Consider the following 16,925-nt stretch of genomic DNA (forward strand, 5'->3'; position numbering starts at 1 on the left):
TACAAGTCCTTCAGTTGATCTCTTATCTCCCCCAGATCTCCCTAACCTCCCCACTGTAATTTAACAGTTGGCTTGTTGCTTTACTGTCTATATCTATCTTTTGGTTCATCAGTTTACAATGTTCTTATTATCCATAAATGAGTGAGGTCATATGGTGTTTCTCTTTCATTGACTGGCTTATTTCACTCAGCATGATGTTCTCCAATTCCATCCAGGTCACTGCAAATGATGAGAATTTATTCTTTTTTATGGCAGCATAATATTCCATTGTGTAGATGTACCATAGTTTTTTGATCCAATCATCTGCTGACGGGCACCTAGTCTGTTTTCAAATTCTAGCTATTGTAGATTGTGCTGCTATGAACATATGGGTGCATATATCCTTTCTGATTGGTGTTTCTAGTTTCTTGGGATATAATCATAGGAGTGGGATTACTTGGTCAAATGGGAGTTCCATTTTCAGTTTTTTGAGGAAACTCCATACTGTTCTCCATAATGGTTGCACCAGTCTGTATTCCCACCAGCAGTGCACGAGGGTTCCTTTTTCTCCACAACCTCGCCAACACATGTCGTTTGTTGATTTGTTGATGTTGGCCATGCTGACAGGTGTGAGATGGTACCGCATTGTTGTTTTGATGTGCATCTCTCAGATAATTAGTGACTTTGAGCATGTTTTCATGTGCCTCTTGGCCTGCCTTCTGTCTTCTTTTGAAAATATTCTATTGAGGTCCATTGCCCTTTTTAAAAAATTTTTTTTTTATTCCACTGCCCATTTTTTAATTGGATCATTCATTTTCCTTTTATTTAGTTGTATAAGCTGTCTGTAGATGTTGGAGATTAAACCTTTATCAGTGATAACATTTGTAAATATAGCTTTCTTGTTGTTTTGTTGATGGTTTCTTTTGCTGTAAAAATGCTTTTTATTTTGATGTAGTCCCATTTGTTTATTTTCTCTTTAGCTTCCATTGCCCTAGGGGCAGTATCAGTGAAGAAGTTCTTTTGGCATATGTCTGAGATTTTGCTGCCTGTGGATGCCTCTAGTATTTTTATGGGTTCCCGTCTTATGTTTAAGTCCTGTATCCATTTTGAGTTTATTTTTGTGTATGGTGTAAGTTGGTGATCTAGTTTCATTCTTTTGCATTTATCTGTCCAATTTTCCTAACACCATTTATTGAAGAGACTGTCTTGACTCCATTGTATATTCGTGCCTCCTTTGTCAGGTATTAATTGAGCATAGTGATTTGGGTTGATATCTGGGTTCTCGATTCTATTCCATTGATCTATATATCTGTTATTGTGCCAGTACTAGGCTGTTTTGAGAACAGTGGCTTTGTAATAAAGCTTGAAATCTGGTATTGAGATCCCTCCTACTTTACTCTTCTTTCTCAGGATTGCTGTGGTATTCAGGGTCTTTTATTGTTCCAAATGAACTTTTGGAGAGTTCTTTCTAGGTCAGTGAAATATGCCGTTGGTATTTTAATGGGGAGTGCATTGAACCTATAGATTGCTTTGGGAAGTATGGACATTTTGATGATGTTGATTCTACCAATCCATGAACATGGTATGTTCTTCCATCTGTTTACATCTTCCTCTATCTCTTTTTTCAGTGTCGTGTAGTTTTCCGCATATAGGTCCTATACTCCTTAGTTAAGATTATTCCTAGGTATCTTAATTTTTTTGGTGCGATGGTAAATGGAATTGATTTTTTAGTCTCTGTTTCTGTAAGTTCACTGTTGGTGTATAGAAATGCCATAGATTTTTTGGCGTTAATTTTGTATTCTGCTACATTGCCAAATTCATTTATTAAGTCAATTAGTTTTTTAATGGAGTCTTTTGGTTTTTTTATGTACAATATCATGTCATCTGCAAATAAGGATAACTTTACTTCTTCTTTTCCAATTTGGATGCCTTTTATTTCCTCTTCCTAATTGCAATGGCTAGTACTTCCAGTACTATGTCAAACAGGAGTGGCGAGAGTGGGCATTCCTGTCTTGTTCCTGTTCTTAGAGGGAATGGTTTTAGTTTTTGCCCATTGAGTATGATGTTGGCTGTGGGTTTATCATATATAGCTTTTATTATGTTGAGGTATGATCCTTGTACTCCCACTTTGAGAGTTTTTATCAGGAAAGGGTGTTGGATTTTATCAAAAGCTTTTTCTGCATCAATTGATATAACTATATGATTTTTATCTCTCAATTTGTTTATGTGATATATCATGTGTATTGATTTGCGGATATTGTACCATCCTTGCATTCCTGGAATAAATCCTATTTGGTCATGGTGTATGATCTTTCTGATGTTCTGCTGGAGCCGATTTGCTAGAATTTTGTTGAGGATTTTGGCATCTAAGTTCATGAGGGATATTGGCCTGTAATTCTCTTTCATTGAGTTGTCTTTATCTGGTTTTGGTATTAGGGTGATGCTGGCTTCATAGAAGGAGTTTGGAAGTGTTCCTTCCTCTTGAATTTTTTGGAATAGTCTGAGGAGGATAGGTTTTAGTTCTTCCTTGAATGTTTGGTAAAATTCTCCTGTGAAGCCATCTGGCCCTGGGCTTTTGTTTGCTGGAAGCTTTTTGATGACTGCTTCAATTTCTTCCCAAGTCACTGGTCTATTGAGATTTTCAGATTCATAATGATTGAGTTTTGGAAGGTTGTATTTTTCTAGGAATATGTCCATTTCCTCCAGGTTGTTCAGTTTGTTGGAATAGAGTTGTTTGTAGTATTTTGTAACAATCCTTTGTAGTTCGGCTGGGTCTGTTGTTATTTCACCTCTTTCATTTCTGAATTTGTTTATTTGAGTCCTCTCTCTTTGTTTCTTGGTTAGCCTGGCTAGAGGTTCATCAATCTTGTTTATCCTTTCAAAGAACCAGCTCTTGGTTTTGTTGATCTTATATATTGTTTCTTTGGTCTCTATGTAGTTTATCTCCACTCTGATTTACACTGGCTTTTCTTGTTGCTCTTTTTCTAACTCTTCGAGTTGTAGAGTTAGATATTTTGTTACCATTTTTTCTTGTTGTTTTTTTTTTTCTCAATAGGCTTGTAGGGATATGAACTTCCCTCTCAAAACTGCTTTTGCTGTGTCCCATAGATTTGGATTGTTGTGTTTTCATTGTCATTTGTTTCCAGGATGTTTTTAATTTCTTCCTTGATTTCTCTGATAACCCAGTCCTTTTTAATAACATGCTGCTTTTGTCTCCATGTGTTTGATTTCTTTGTATTATTTTTATTGTAGTTAATTTCCAGTTTTATGCCTCTATGATCTGAGAAGATGCTTGATATGATTTCTATCTTCTTGAATTTGAAGAGACTTTGCCTATGTCCCAGCATGTGGTCTATCTTTGAAAATAACCCATGTGCACTTGAGAAGAATGTATATTCTGTGGCTTTGGGGTGGGATGTTCTGAAGATGTCGATTAATTCCATCTGGTCTAGTGAGTCATTTCGGATTGATATTTCTTTTCTGATTTTTTGTTTAGATGATTTGTCCAAAGGTGACAGTGGGGTATTAAAATCTCCTACTATGATTGTATTGCTATTGATCTCTCCCTTAATGTCCTCCAGCAGTTTTTTTTTTTGTTGTTGTTTGTTTGTTTGTTTTTATGTATTTGGGTGCTCCCGTATTGGGTGCATATATATTTACTAGGGTTATTTCTTCTTGTTGGGTTGCTCCCTTTTGTATTATGAAGTGGCCTTCATTATCTCTTGTTATGTCCTTCACTCTGAGATCTAGTTTGTCAGATATAAGTATTGCTACCCCAGCTCTTTTTTCATTTCCATTCGCCTGGAAAACCTTTTTCCATCCCTTCACCCTCAGTCTGTGTGCATCTTTTTTTCTGAACTGGATTTCTTGTAGACAACAGATATATGGGTCTTGTTTTCTTATCCAATCTGTTACCCTATGTCTTTTGATTGGAGCATTTATTCCATTTACATTTAAAGTTATTAGTGATAGGTACTTGTTTGACGCCATTTTTATTCTATACCCCAGTGTTCTTCTTTGCTTTCTAATTCTTTATTTTTACAGTAGACCCTTTAGCATTTCTTGCATTGCTGGTTGGGTGGTGATAAATTCCCTTAGTCTGTTTTTGTCTGTGAAGATCCTGATTTCACCTTCAATTTTGATTGATAGCCTTGCTGGGTACAGTATTCTTGGATTCAGACCCTTTCTTTGCATGGCTTTGTATATTTCATCCATTCCCTTCTGGCCTGATGAGTTTCTGTAGAGAAATCAGTTGCTAGTTTGATGGGGGTTCCTTTATATGTAACTTTCTGTCTCTCTCTGGCTGCTTTTAAGATTCTTATTTTGTCATTGGTGTTTGCCAGTTTAATTATAATGTGCCTTAGTGTTGGTCTTCTGGGGTTCATTTTGCTTGGGACTCTGCGAGCATCTTGGATTTGTGTGTTTTTTTTCTTCTCTATCTCAGTAAAGTATTCTGTCATTATTTCTTGAAATACGTTTTCCATATCTTCCTCAGTTTCCTTTCCTTCTGGAACCCCTATTATTCTAATATTGTTTTGTTTTGTATTGTCCCAAAGTTCCCTTAGGCCAGGGGTCCTCAAACTTTTTAAAGCGGGGGCCAGATCACGGTCCCTCAGAGAGCTGGAGGGCCGGACTATATGAACTACTAATTCCTACTGTAATACCTCGGCTGCGCTCACTGCCCAAAAAACCTGGCGGGCAGGATCAGACTCCTCTGCGGGCCGCATGTGTAGTGGCCCGCGGGCTGTAGTTTGAAGACCCCTGCCTTAGGCTCTCCTCCTGCTTTTTAATTTTTTTTTTTTCCAGAAGCTGCTCTAATTGGGTATTTTTTTCCATCTTGTCTTCTAGCTCACTGATGCGGTCCTCTGCTTCTTCTAGTCTACTCTTGATGCTTTCTATTGCGTTCTTTACAGTAGCGATGTCATTTTTCATTTCTTCTTGGTTCTTCATTTCTTCTTGGTTCTTACTCATATTGTCAAATTTGTCTTCCATTCTTTTTAGCCATCTTATGATCATTACTCTGAATTCTTGCTCTGGTAGGTTGCTTGCCTCTAACTCGTTTACTTCCTTTTCTGGTGATGCCTGCTTTTCTTTCATACGCGGGCTGTTTCTTTGTCTCCCCATGATCTCTCTTTTCAGGATGTCTGGTTATGTATTTCTCTCTCTCCTTTTTGCCATGAGGTGGGGCACTCCTTTGAGTACAAGTTTTCGTGCCACCTGGGATCAACGTTCTAGGGGTCACAGCTGCTTGATGGTCACTGCGGCTGTAGATATTCAGGCCTCTGACATGATCCAATCTTCCTGTCAAGATGGCGAGATTTCCCTGTCCAAGCCCATAGGTAGCTCCCTTGCTGAGAATTTTTATCAAAAATGGGTGTTGGATTTTTGTTGAATGCTTTTTATGTGTCTATTGATATGATCATGTGACTTTTGCTTTCAACTTGTTTGTGTAATGTATCACATTCATTGATTTGAGGATATTGTACCATCTTTGCATCCCTGGAATAAGTCCCATTTGATCATGGTCTATGTTATTTTTAATATATTGCTGAATGCGATTTGCTAATATTTTGTTGAGGATTTTAGCATCTGTGTTTATCAGGGATATTGGCCTATAATTCTCTTTCTTTGTCATGTCTGTATCTGGTTTTGGAATTAGGATAACGCTGGCCTCATAGAAAGACTTTGGAAGTGTTCCTTTCTGTTGGATTTTCTGAAATAGTTTGAGGAGTATAGGTGCTACTTTTTCTTTGAATATTTGGAAAATCTCCCCTGTGAATCTGTCAGGACCTGGGCTTTTGTTTGGTGGTGGTTGTTTTTTTTTTTGTGTGTGTGTATGGTTTTTTTTTTTCTTCTTATATTTCATAATTAGCATTTGCACTCAGCTGGCATAGTTCAGTGGTTGAGTATCGACCTATGAACGAGGAGGTCAGGGTTCAATGCCTGGGTTGCACACTTAGGAGCAACCAATCGATGATGTTTCTGTCTCTTCCTTCCTCTCTGAAAGGAATTTTAAAAAAATATACCATTTGTTACTGTCAGTGGTATTTACATCCCCCCCCCCCAAATTCCAGTTGTTCATTGCTGAAATATAGGAAAGCAGCAGTCATATTAATGTTGTGTACTACAGTCTTGTTGTACTTGCTTATTAATTCCATAAGTTTTTGTTGTTGCTGCTGGCTTTTTGGGATTTTCCCAAAGACAAGCATGTCATCTGTGAACATTTTATTTCCTCCATCCCAATACGCACCCCTTTGTGTCCTCTTGTCTTATTTCACACGGGGTTGAATACTCAGCCCCGGGAGGTCCTCATCTTAGCATGAAAGCATTTAGCTTCTCATCAGTAAGTATGATCTTTGTAGATGTTCTTTGTCAAGTTAAAGAAGTTCTTGGGAGAATCCAAGATGGCGGCATAGGTAAACACCTAACTGCAGCCTCACACAACAATTTCAATAAAATACAACTAAATACAAAATGGACATTACCCAGAACTACAGGAAAGTCAACTGACTGGAAATTCTAAAACAAGAAGGAAGGAGAAAACCAAAAGGAAAATCAGAGGAGCTGTAAAAGCCTAAGGTACGGAGACACTGTGAGCGCAAAGAGAGGATGGAGTCAGAGAGGAGGGGGAGGCTGAGTGCCTGGCTGGCGTTCCCTAGTGGGAAGGAGATAAAAGCTCAGTACTGTGATGAACCCCAGATCCGACAGCACTGAACCCCAGTTCTAGGCCAGACCCTGGGGACCCAGGCTCATACAGAGGGAGCCTGGGCTGTAAGGCGGAAACCCAGGCAAGCGGCGAAAGGAGGCCCCAGAGGCGCTCAGAGAACGGACAGTTGACTGTGCCGCTGGATTGCCCTAGCGGGTACGAGACAAAAGCTCCAGAGTGCTCTGAACCCCACTTCCAACCCCACTTCCAACTTAACTGAACCCCAATTCTGGGCTCATTGAGGAAGAGCCTAGACTGTTTGGTAGCAGGTGAAACTCAAGGGCACCTTTCTCTCAGAGGTGCTTGCAGCGAGTACCGAAGGACCCTGAGGAACACTGAGACTCAGGAACCTCATAGGGCGGGGCTGACGGAAGCCAATACTGTAGGCTCCACCCTGAAACTCCGCCCCATCCAAAGTGAACACAGAGACTTTTAAGGCTACCAACACAGGGAAGCTACGAAAATGCTGAGATAAGGAAACAGATCACAAATGAAAGAAATGGAGGATAAAAAGCGACTGGATATAGAGTTCAAAACCACACTTATAAGGTTTTTCAAGAATTTCCTAGAAAAAGCCAATAAAATAAAGGAAACCTATGAGGATATGAAAAGGGATCAACTAGTAATAATAAGGGATCAACAAGAAATAATAAGGGATCAACAAGAAATAATAAGGGATCCCAGAAATAAATAATACATTGTCTAAAATAAAAAATATTATACAGAGTCCTAAAAACAAAATGGAAGATCACAAGTATCAAGTCAAAGATTTGGAAGACAAAGAACCAGAGGACACTCCTCTGCAAAAGCAAGAAGACAAGAGAATCCAGAAAATTGAAGATAATGTAAGAAACCTCTGGGACAACTTCAAGCGAACCAACATCAGAATTATGGGGGTTCCAGAAGAGGAGAAAGAGCAAGATACCAAAAACATCCTGAAAGAAATAGTGACAGAAAACTTCCCCCACCTGGGGAAAGAAATAGACTTACAAGTCCAGAAAGCGCACAGAACCCCAAACAAAAGGAATCCAAAGAGGACCACACCAAGACACATCATTATTAAAATTCCAAGAGCAAAAGACAAAAAGAGAATATTAAAAGCATCAAGAGAGGATCCAAGATGGCTGCGCCCAGGTGAACACCTAGCCGCAGCCGCACACAACAATTTCAATAAAATACAACTAAAATATAAAACGGACATTGCCCAGAACTACAGGAAGGTTGACTGACTGGAAATTCTACAGCGAGAAGTAAGGAGAAAACCAGAAGGAGGCGCGGAGGAGCTGGAAAAGCCCAAGGTACAGAGACACGCGGCGCGCGTGGAGAGGACAGAGCCGGAGTGGAGGGAGGCCGAGTGCCTGGCGGGCGTTCCCTAGCGGAAAGGAGATAAAACTCCGACTGTGCTGGGCCCCCGACTGCTCTGAACCCAGTTCTAGGCCAGACCCTGGGGACCCAGGCTCAGCCATAGGGAGCTGGGCTGTAAGTCGGAACCCCGGGGTAGCAGAGAAAGGAGGTCCTGGAGGCATGCACACTGCCCCCAGAGAAGGGACAGTCGGCTGTGCCGTGGGATTGCCCTGACGGGAAGGAGACTGGGGCTCCAGACTGCTGTGAACGCCACCTCCAACTTCACTTCCAACTGAACTGAACCCCAATACCGGGCTCATTGTGGGAGAGCATAGACTGTTTGGCAGCAGGCGAAAATCGAGGGCACCTTTCTCTCAGAGGCGCCGGCAGCGAGCACTGAAGGACCCTCATAGGGCGGGGCTGACGGAAGCCAAAGCTGCAGGCTCCACCCTGAAACCCCGTCCCATCTGTAACTGCGAAATGCGACAACAAAATAGATCACAAACGAAAGAAATGGAGGACAAAAAAGCGTCTGGATATAGAGTTCAAATCTACACTTATAAGGTTTTTCAAGAATTTCCTAGAAAAGATGGAATAAGGCCCAGGAGGATATGAAAAGAGATCAACTAGAATTAATAAGGAGTCAACAAGAAATGATAAGGGATCAACAAGAAATAAAGAATACATTGTCTGAAATAAAAAATATTTTACAGAGTCCTAAAAACAGAAGGGAAGATCGCAAGAATCAAGTCAAAGATTTGAAACATAAAGAGCCAGAAGACACTTCTCCACAGAAGCTAGAAGGCAAGAGAATCCAGAAAATTGAAGATAATGTAAGAAACCTCTGGGACAACTTCAAGCGAACCAACATCAGAATTATGGGGGTCCCAGAAGATGAGAGAGAGCAAGATATCGAAAACATACTGAAAGAAATAGTGACAGAAAACTTCCCCCACCTGGTGAAAGAATTAGACTTACAAGTCCAGGAAGCGCACAGAACCCCAAACAAAAGGAATCCAAAGAGGACCACACCGAGACACATCATTATTAAAATTCCAAGAGCAAAAGACAAAGAGAGAATATTAAAAGAAGCAAGAGCAAAGAAGGTAGTAACTTATAAAGGAGCACCTATACGATTGTCAGCTGACTTCTCAACAGAAACCATGCAGGCCAGAAGGGAATGGCAAGAAATATTCAAGGTGATGAATAGCAAGAACCTACAGCCAAAAATAATCTACCCAGCAAAGCTATCACTCAGAATTGAAGGCCAGATAAAGAGCTTCACTAATAAAAAAAAGCTAAAGGAGTTCATCACCACCAAACCAGAATTATATGAATTGCTGAAGGGGGTTCTTTCAGAAGAGAAAGTAAACAAAGATAAAAATTATGAACAACAAATACGTAAAATTATCAACAAGTGAATCTAAAAACCAAGGAAATTAAAAAAATCTGCTGAACAATATTAACTGGTGAATATAGTAGAATCAGAGGTATGGAAGGGGAGTGAACTGACGATTCTTGGGGAAAAGGGGAGAGGGGGGCGTGGGAAGAGACTGAACATAAACTGTGCACCTATGGATGAGGACAATGGGGAGAGGGGAAAGGGCAGGGGGTGGGGTGGGAACCTGGTGGAAGGGAGCAATGGAGGGGGGCGGGAAATGAGGAACATTTGTAATAATATGAACAATAAAGATTTATTTTTTTTAAAAAGAAGTTCTTGATTCCTTGTTTATGGAGAGTTTTCTTTAAAAAGTATGTATAGATGTTGGATTTTATTAAATGCTTTTTCTGCATCAGTTGATGTGGTTATATGATTTTTTCTTCTTTATTCTCTTGAAGTGGTGTATTACATTGGGTGATTTTCAGATATTGAACCAGCCTTGCATACCTGGAGTAAGTATGCAAGGGATATGAAAGTATGCAAGTAAGTATGAAAAGGGATCAACTAGTAATAATAAGGGATCAACAAGAAATAATAAGGGATCAACCAGAAATAAAGAATACATTTCTCCTGGTGTATCATTCATTTTGTATGTTGTTGGATTCACATTGCTAATATTTTGTTGAGGATTTTTACATGGTTGATATTTGTTTGTAGTGTTCCTTTATTGTAATATCTTTATCCGGTTTTGGTATTAGGATAATGGTAGTCTTATTGAACAAAGTAGGACATGTTTCCTCTGCCTTTTTTTTTTTTTTTTAAAGGGATTGTGGAGATTATATTCATGAGTCCTTAACATTGAGTAGAATTCACCAGTGAACCATCTGGACCTGGTGCTTTCCTCTTTGGCAGGTTATTCATTGACTCGATTTCTTTATAGATACAGGCTTATTCAAATGATTTATTTCTCCTGTGTGAATTTTGGCAATTCCATTCCATGTAAGTTATCAAATTTGTGGGCATGAAGTTGTTCATAGTTTTTGTTTATTTTCCTGATACCGCGCAGTGGACGGAGCTGGGCACTCTGCCTGTGCACATGTACACACATATGTTTACTAGTACATGTCAGTGACAGGCATGTTCATGGACACGTCCACATTTCTTTTTGTACACTTCTACTACATGACAGTGAGCGAGCCTCCCACTGTGCCCAGTATGTCCCCCACTGTCCAACCCCCCAGTCTTCTTCCCAGGTCGCCTCTCCCTGCTCTCCTGCTGAGAACCTGGCCTGTTCTGCTGCGGCTGCACAGCTCCCAGCAGGTCCGTCCTCGCTGCCCGTCTCCCATGGCCTAACGCCCCTGCCTGAAGCACCTTCCCCCTGTCCAATCCATGGCTTTAGGGAAAGCAAGAAGAAGGGGGTGTGGGTTTTTATAACAGTTACTAGGGGCCTGGTGCACGAAATTTGTGCACGGGGGAAGGGATGTCCCACAGCCCAGCCTGCACCCTCTCCAATCTGGGACCCCTCGAGAGATGTCCGACTGCCCGTTTAGGTGGGATCAGGCCTAAATGGACAGTCGGACATCCCTGTCACAATCTAGGATTGCTAGCTCCCAACTGCTCGCCTGCCTGCCTACCTGATTGTCCCTAACCGCTTCTACTTATCAGCCTGATCACTCCCTAACCACACATACAAACTCACACACACACACACCACACACTCACACACTCACACACACACACCACATACGAACACACACACACCACACACACATCACACACACTCACTGACACCACACAGTTACTCCACACACACACACCACTCTCCTGTCAGCCTGCTTAATACCTAACTGCTCCCCTGCTAGCCTGTTTGCCCCCAACTGCCCTCCCTTGCAGGCCTGGTCCCTCCCAACTGCCCTCCTCTGCTGGCCATCTTGTGGTGGCCATCTTTTTTTTTTAAATATATATTTTATTGATTTTCCACAGAGAGGAAGGAAGAGGGATAGAGAGCTAGAAACATTGATGAGGGATAGAGAGCTAGAAACATTGACCAACTGCCTCTTGCACACCCCCTACCGGGGATGTGCCTGCAACCAATGTACATGCCCTTGACCGGAATCGGACCTGGGACCTTTCAGTCCACAGACCGACGCTCTATCCACTGAGCCAAACTAGTTTCGGCTGTGGTGGTTACCGGATCCAGCCGGTACTGCAGGTCCTGAAGATCAGGCTAGGAGGCTTAGAAATAAAAGACAAGAGAGAGAAGGGCTTCAGGAGGGCTGGAATGCTGGATGGCACTGCAGCAAGTTTATTAAAGGTACAAACTCTGTTATACACTGAAGCTGGGCATTCCTCCAAATGGCCTTCTCTCAGGGCATGATGGCTACGTGCCAGTTCCTTAAGACCTACGCAGGGAGATAGCTGCCTGGGATATTTCGTCTAGCTGTACTCTGCTATGTTAATTCAAGGACATGTTTGCAGATTCCAGTTTTGCACGCACAGCAGAACGAAGGACAATGTTGCTTGCCACGTCCCCAAGTGACCCGACTCCTGGGGGAGAGCAGGCAGGGCTGCCTACCCTTGCTCCATCCCCCGATTCTCAGGTCGGCAGGGGACTCGGCTCCCAACAGGTGGCCATCTTCTGTCCACATGGGGGCAGGATCTTTGACCACATGGGGGCAGCCATCTTGTATGTTGGAGTGATGGTCAATCTGCATATTACTCTTTTATTAGATAGGATAGAGGGTGGGGGCCAGTTGGTTTGCCCTGAAGGGTGTCCTGGATCAGGGTGGGGGTTCCCTTGGGGGCATGGGGCGGCCTAAGCAAGGGGCCTGCCATGCTCCCCGGCGATCCAAGCGGAGGCCCTGGTATGTGGAATTTATTTACCTTCTACAATTGAAACTTTGTAGCCTGGAGCAGAGCCAAGACTCCTGTTCTCTCCAGCTCCATGACTGCCGCCATTTTTGTTGGGATTTATTTATCTTCTATAATTGAAACTTTGTAACCTTGAGTGGAGGCCTGACCCGCCAGGGTGTGTGTAAAGATTGGCTTTCTCCATCACTGGGGAAACCCAAGCCTCCCTCCTGCTTGATCTGTGGCTGCAGCCATCTTGGTTGGGGTTAATTTGCATAGTTGCTCCTAATTGGCTGGTGGGCATAGCTTTGTGGGTGTAGTGGAATGATGGTTAATTTGCATACTGCTCTTTATTAGATGGGATTCCTTAGCTGCTTAGTTTTTGCCTCCTTACTGGTTCGCTCTTGAATTGCAGATTATTAAGGGCTTTTGAAAGCTGTGTGTGGGGTAAAGGAGCTTCGACTTTTTAATTCCTCACCCAAGGACATCTTTTAAAATTGATTTTAGAGAGAACAAAGTGGGGAGAGAGAGAGCAAGAAAGAAAGAAGGAAACATCAACGTGAGAAACTTCGGTCGGTTGATTTGGGTAATCGCCCGATCAATCAGGCTTGAACCTGCATCCTGGGCATGCCAGTGAGCAGGAATGGCCCAGCGCATGGACGCTGCCCCGCGGCAGGGGCGGCTCCTCCCTGCGCGCCGGCCCAGCAGCGGGCGGGCCCCTGCTCAGCCGCCGTTCTGTCTCCGCAGGCCGCCTGGTGGGCGCGCTGGACGCGGTGCTGGACTCCAGCGCACGGGTGGCCCCGTTCCGGATCCTGTTCCAGGTGCCCGGCTCCCAGGTCTGCTCCCAGATCGCCAGCGGTGAGTTGGGGCCATGTTCGCTGGGCCGGCCGGGCGAGTCTGTTCCATCGGGCCGTCCAACCTCAGGCCCAGCCGAGCACTGCGTGTGCGGGAAGGCGCCTGGCCCACCTGCTCTGCCCTCCGAAGGGTCTTCACACATCGAACGCGGAGGGCGATCGCGTGGGCGGCGGCTGCTGCCGCGGGCTCACCTCCCGTCCCGTCCGAGGCCCGTGCCGCCCCGGGCCAGCGCCGGCGGGCGTCCTCACGTCTGAAACCCAAACGCAGAGGTGTGTGTGCGTGATACAGTGTGAGTGTGTGTGTGTGTGTGTGTGTGTGTGAGTGTGTGTATGTGGTGTGTGAGTGTGTTCGTGTGTGGTGTGTGTGAGTGCGTGGTGTGTGTGTGAGTGCGTGGTGTGTGTGTGAGGGTGTGTGTGGTATCTGTGTGTGTTAGTGTGTGTGTGTGTGGTGTGTGTGGTGTGTGTGGTGTCAGTGTGTGGAGTGATTGTGTGGTGTCAGTGAGTGTGTGTGGTGTGTATGTGATGTGTGTGGTATGTTCGTGTGTGGTGTGTGTGTGTGGTGTGGTGTATGTGGTGTGTGTGTGTGTGTGGTGTGGTGTGTGTTTGTGTGGTGTGTGTGTGAGTGCGTGGTGTGTGTGGTATCTGTGTGTGTGTGTGTGTGTGTGTGTGTGTGGTGTGTGTGTGTGTGTGGTGTGTGTGGTGTCAGTGTGTGGAGTGATTGTGTGGTGTCAGTGTGTGTGGTGTGTATGTGATGTGTGTGGTATGTTCGTGTGTGGTGTGTGTGTGTGGTGTGGTGTATGTGGTGTGTGTGTGTGTGTGGTGTGGTGTGTGTTTGTGTGGTGTGTGTGTGTGTGTGGTGTGTGTGGTGTGTGTGTGTGGTGTGTTGTGTGAGTTTGTGTGTGGTGTGTGGTGTGAGTGTGTGGTGTGTGTGTGTGTGGTGTGTGTGGTGTGCGTGTGGTGTGTGGTGTGTGTGTGTGTGGTGTGTGGTGTGAATGTGTGTGTGTGTGTGGTGTGTGGTGTGAGTGTGGTGTGTGTGTGGTGTGTGTGTGTGTGAGTGTGTGTGTGGTGTGTGTGGTGTGCGTGTGGTGTGTGTGTGTGTGGTGTGTGGTGTGAGTGTGTGTGTGGTGTGAGTGTGTGAGTGTGTGTGTGGTGTGTGGTGTGAATGTGTGTGAGTGTGTGTGTGGTGTGTGGTGAGTGTGTGGTGTGTGTGTGAGTGTGTGTGTGGTGTGTGGTGTGTGTGTGAGTGTGTGTGTGGTGTGTGGTGTGAGTGCGTGTGTGGTGTGAGTGTGTGTGTGGTGTGTGGTGTGAGTGTGTGGTGTGTGTGTGGTGTGTGTGTGTGTGAGTGTGTGTGTGGTGTGTGGTGTGTGTGGTGTGCGTGTGGTGTGTGTGTGTGTGTGTGTGGTGTGTGGTGTGAGTGTGTGTGTGATGTGAGTGTGTGAGTGTGTGTGGTGTGTGGTGTGAATGTGTGTGAGTGTGTGTGTGGTGTGTGGTGTGAGTGTGTGGTGTGTGTGAGTGTGTGTGTGGTGTGTGGTGTGTGTGTGGTGTGCGTGTGGTGTGTGTGTGTGTGTGTGGTGTGTGGTGTGAGTGTGTGTGTGGTGTGAGTGTGTGGTGTGTGGTGTGAGTGTGTGGTGTGTGTGTGGTGTGTGGTGTGAATGTGTGTGTGTGTGTGTGGTGTGTGTGTGGTGTGTGTGCGGTGTGTGTGCGAGTGAGTGTGTGGTGTTTTTGTGTGTGTGGTGTGTGGTGTGAGTGCGTGGTGTGTGGTGTGAGTGTGTGTGTGGTGTGAGTGTGTGAGTGTGTGTGTGGTGTGAATGTGTGTGTGGTGTGAGTGTGTGAGTGTGTGTGTGGTGTGTGGTGTGAATGTGTGTGAGTGTGTGGTGTGTGGTGTGAGTGTGTGTGTGGTGTGAGTGTGTGAGTGTGTGTGTGGTGTGTGGTGTGAGCGTGTGGTGTGTGTGTGAGTGTGTGTGTGGTGTGTGGTGTGAGTGTGTGTGTGGTGTGAGTGTGTGGTGTGAGTGGTGTGTGGTGTGTGGTGTGAGTGTGTGTGAGTGTGTGAGTTTGTTAGTGTGTGGTGTGTGTGTGGTGTGTGTGTGTGAGTGTTAGTGTGTGAGTGTGTGTGTGGTGTGTGGTGTGTGGTGTGAATGTGTGTGTGGTGTGAATGTGTGTGAGTGTGTGTGTGTTGTGTGGTGTGATGTGTGTGAGTGTGTGGTGTGTGTGTGAGTGTCTGTGGTGTGTGGTGTGTGTGGTGTGTGTGTGTGTGTGTGTGAGTGAGTGTGTGAGTGTGTGGTGTGAGTGTGGTGTGTGGTGTGTGGTGTGTGTGTCGTGTGTGTGTGGGTGTGTGTGAGTGTGTGTGTGGTGTGTGGTGTGTGGTGTGAATGTGTGTGTGTGTGTGTGTGGTGTGTGGTGTGAGTGTGTGGTGTGTGTGTGGTGTGTGTGTGTGTGGGTGTGTGTGCGTTCCCGCCTTTGCCCGCGGCGTGTGCCCGCGGAGGGGAGGTGGGCCCGGCCTGTGGGCCCGGCGGGGACGGAAGGGCTGCGGGGCCCAGCAGTGAGGGCGCGGTGCGGTGCCGGGTGCTGCTCGGTGCTCCTGTTCGTCCTGGCCCTGTTTCCGCTGTGGGTGGTTTTTACACCGTGGCCTCCAGTCCTCTGCTCTTGCCCCTCGCCGTCTGGCCTTTAACCCGGACACCGACTCCAGGCCTGCCCTCTGCCCTCAGGCCAGCTCCGGTCTCGCTGTGCTGCTTCTCGAACCCGGGAGTGCACTCAGAGTGGCCGTTTTGTGTCCTTGCTATTTCTGGGCCTGTTTCTATTGACTGGTGTTTCTTCTGGTGAGAAAATCCGAGTCTCTGCACCTTTGCTCCTCTCCCTGCTTCTGTTTCTGAGAAGTGTAGCTAACGGCACCAAGACACGGGCATTTAAGTGACTGTTTCAATTAGAAATGGAAAATCTATTTCCCTTTCAGTGTTACGGAGGTTGTTTATCTGTTTTCACTTATGTAAATACTTGGAGGACTCATTTTAATACTTGAAGGCACAAGGCCAGGCCATTATGTAAAAAGGAAGATTTAACATTAGGCTGCCGGCCCCGAGGAGGCTGTCCCCGAGGAGGCTGTCCCCGAGGAGGCTGTTCCCCGAGAAGGCTGTTCCCCGAGGAGACTGTCCCCGAGGAGGCTGTCCCCGAGGAGGCTGTCCCCCGAGGAGACTGTCCCCGAGGAGGCTGTCCCCGAGGAGGCTGTCCCCGAGGAGGCTGTCCCCGAGGAGACTGTCACTGAGGAGGCTGTCCCCGAGGAGGCTGTCCCCGAGGAGGCTGTCCCCGAGGAGACTGTCACTGAGGAGGCTGTCCCCAAGGAGGCTGTCCCCGAGGAGGCTGTCCCCGAGGAGGCTGTCCCCGAGGAGACTGTCACTGAGGAGGCTGTCCCCGAGGAGGCTGTCCCCGAGGAGGCTGTCCCCGAGGAGACTGTCACTGAGGAGGCTGTCCCCAAGGAGGCTGTCCCCGAGGAGGCTGTCCCCGAGGAGACTGTCCCCGAGGAGGCTGTCCCCGAGGAGGCTGTCCCCGAGGAGGCTGTGCCCCGAGGAGGCTGTCACTGAGGAGGCTGTTCCCGAGGAGACTGTCACTGAGGAGGCTGTTCCCGAGGAGGCTGTCCCCCGAGGAGGCTGTTCCCCGAGGAGGCTGTCCCCGAGGAGGCTGTCCCCGAGGAGACTGTCACTGAGGAGACTGTCCCCGAGGAGGCTGTCCCCGAGGAGGCTGTTCCCCGAGGAGGCTGTCCCCGAGGAGGCTGTCCCCGAGGAGGCTGTTCCCGAGGAGGCTGTCCCCGAGGAGACTG

The 16,925-nt window shown here is 45.9% G+C and overlaps 1 protein-coding gene across 6 annotated transcripts in view; it reads left to right on the forward strand.

Moving 5' to 3' along the window:
- The window catches only part of TBC1D8 (TBC1 domain family member 8), an 85,812-nt gene that overhangs the window by 20,938 nt on the left and 47,949 nt on the right, over positions 1-16,925 (forward strand). For 4 of the 6 annotated variants that reach the window (XM_084900497.1, XM_084900493.1, XM_084900492.1 and 1 more), the window contains exon 2: positions 13,008-13,118. The exons of the other annotated variants lie outside the window; for them this stretch is intronic. In XM_084900497.1, the coding sequence (XP_084756623.1) occupies positions 13,008-13,118 (111 nt within the window). The remainder of the gene's footprint in view (positions 1-13,007; positions 13,119-16,925) is intronic. 6 annotated transcript variants of the gene reach the window in all.

The sequence above is a fragment of the Pipistrellus hanaki genome, assembly GCF_964339955.1.
Source record: "Pipistrellus hanaki genome assembly, chromosome: 12".
NCBI lineage: Eukaryota > Metazoa > Chordata > Mammalia > Chiroptera > Vespertilionidae > Pipistrellus > Pipistrellus hanaki.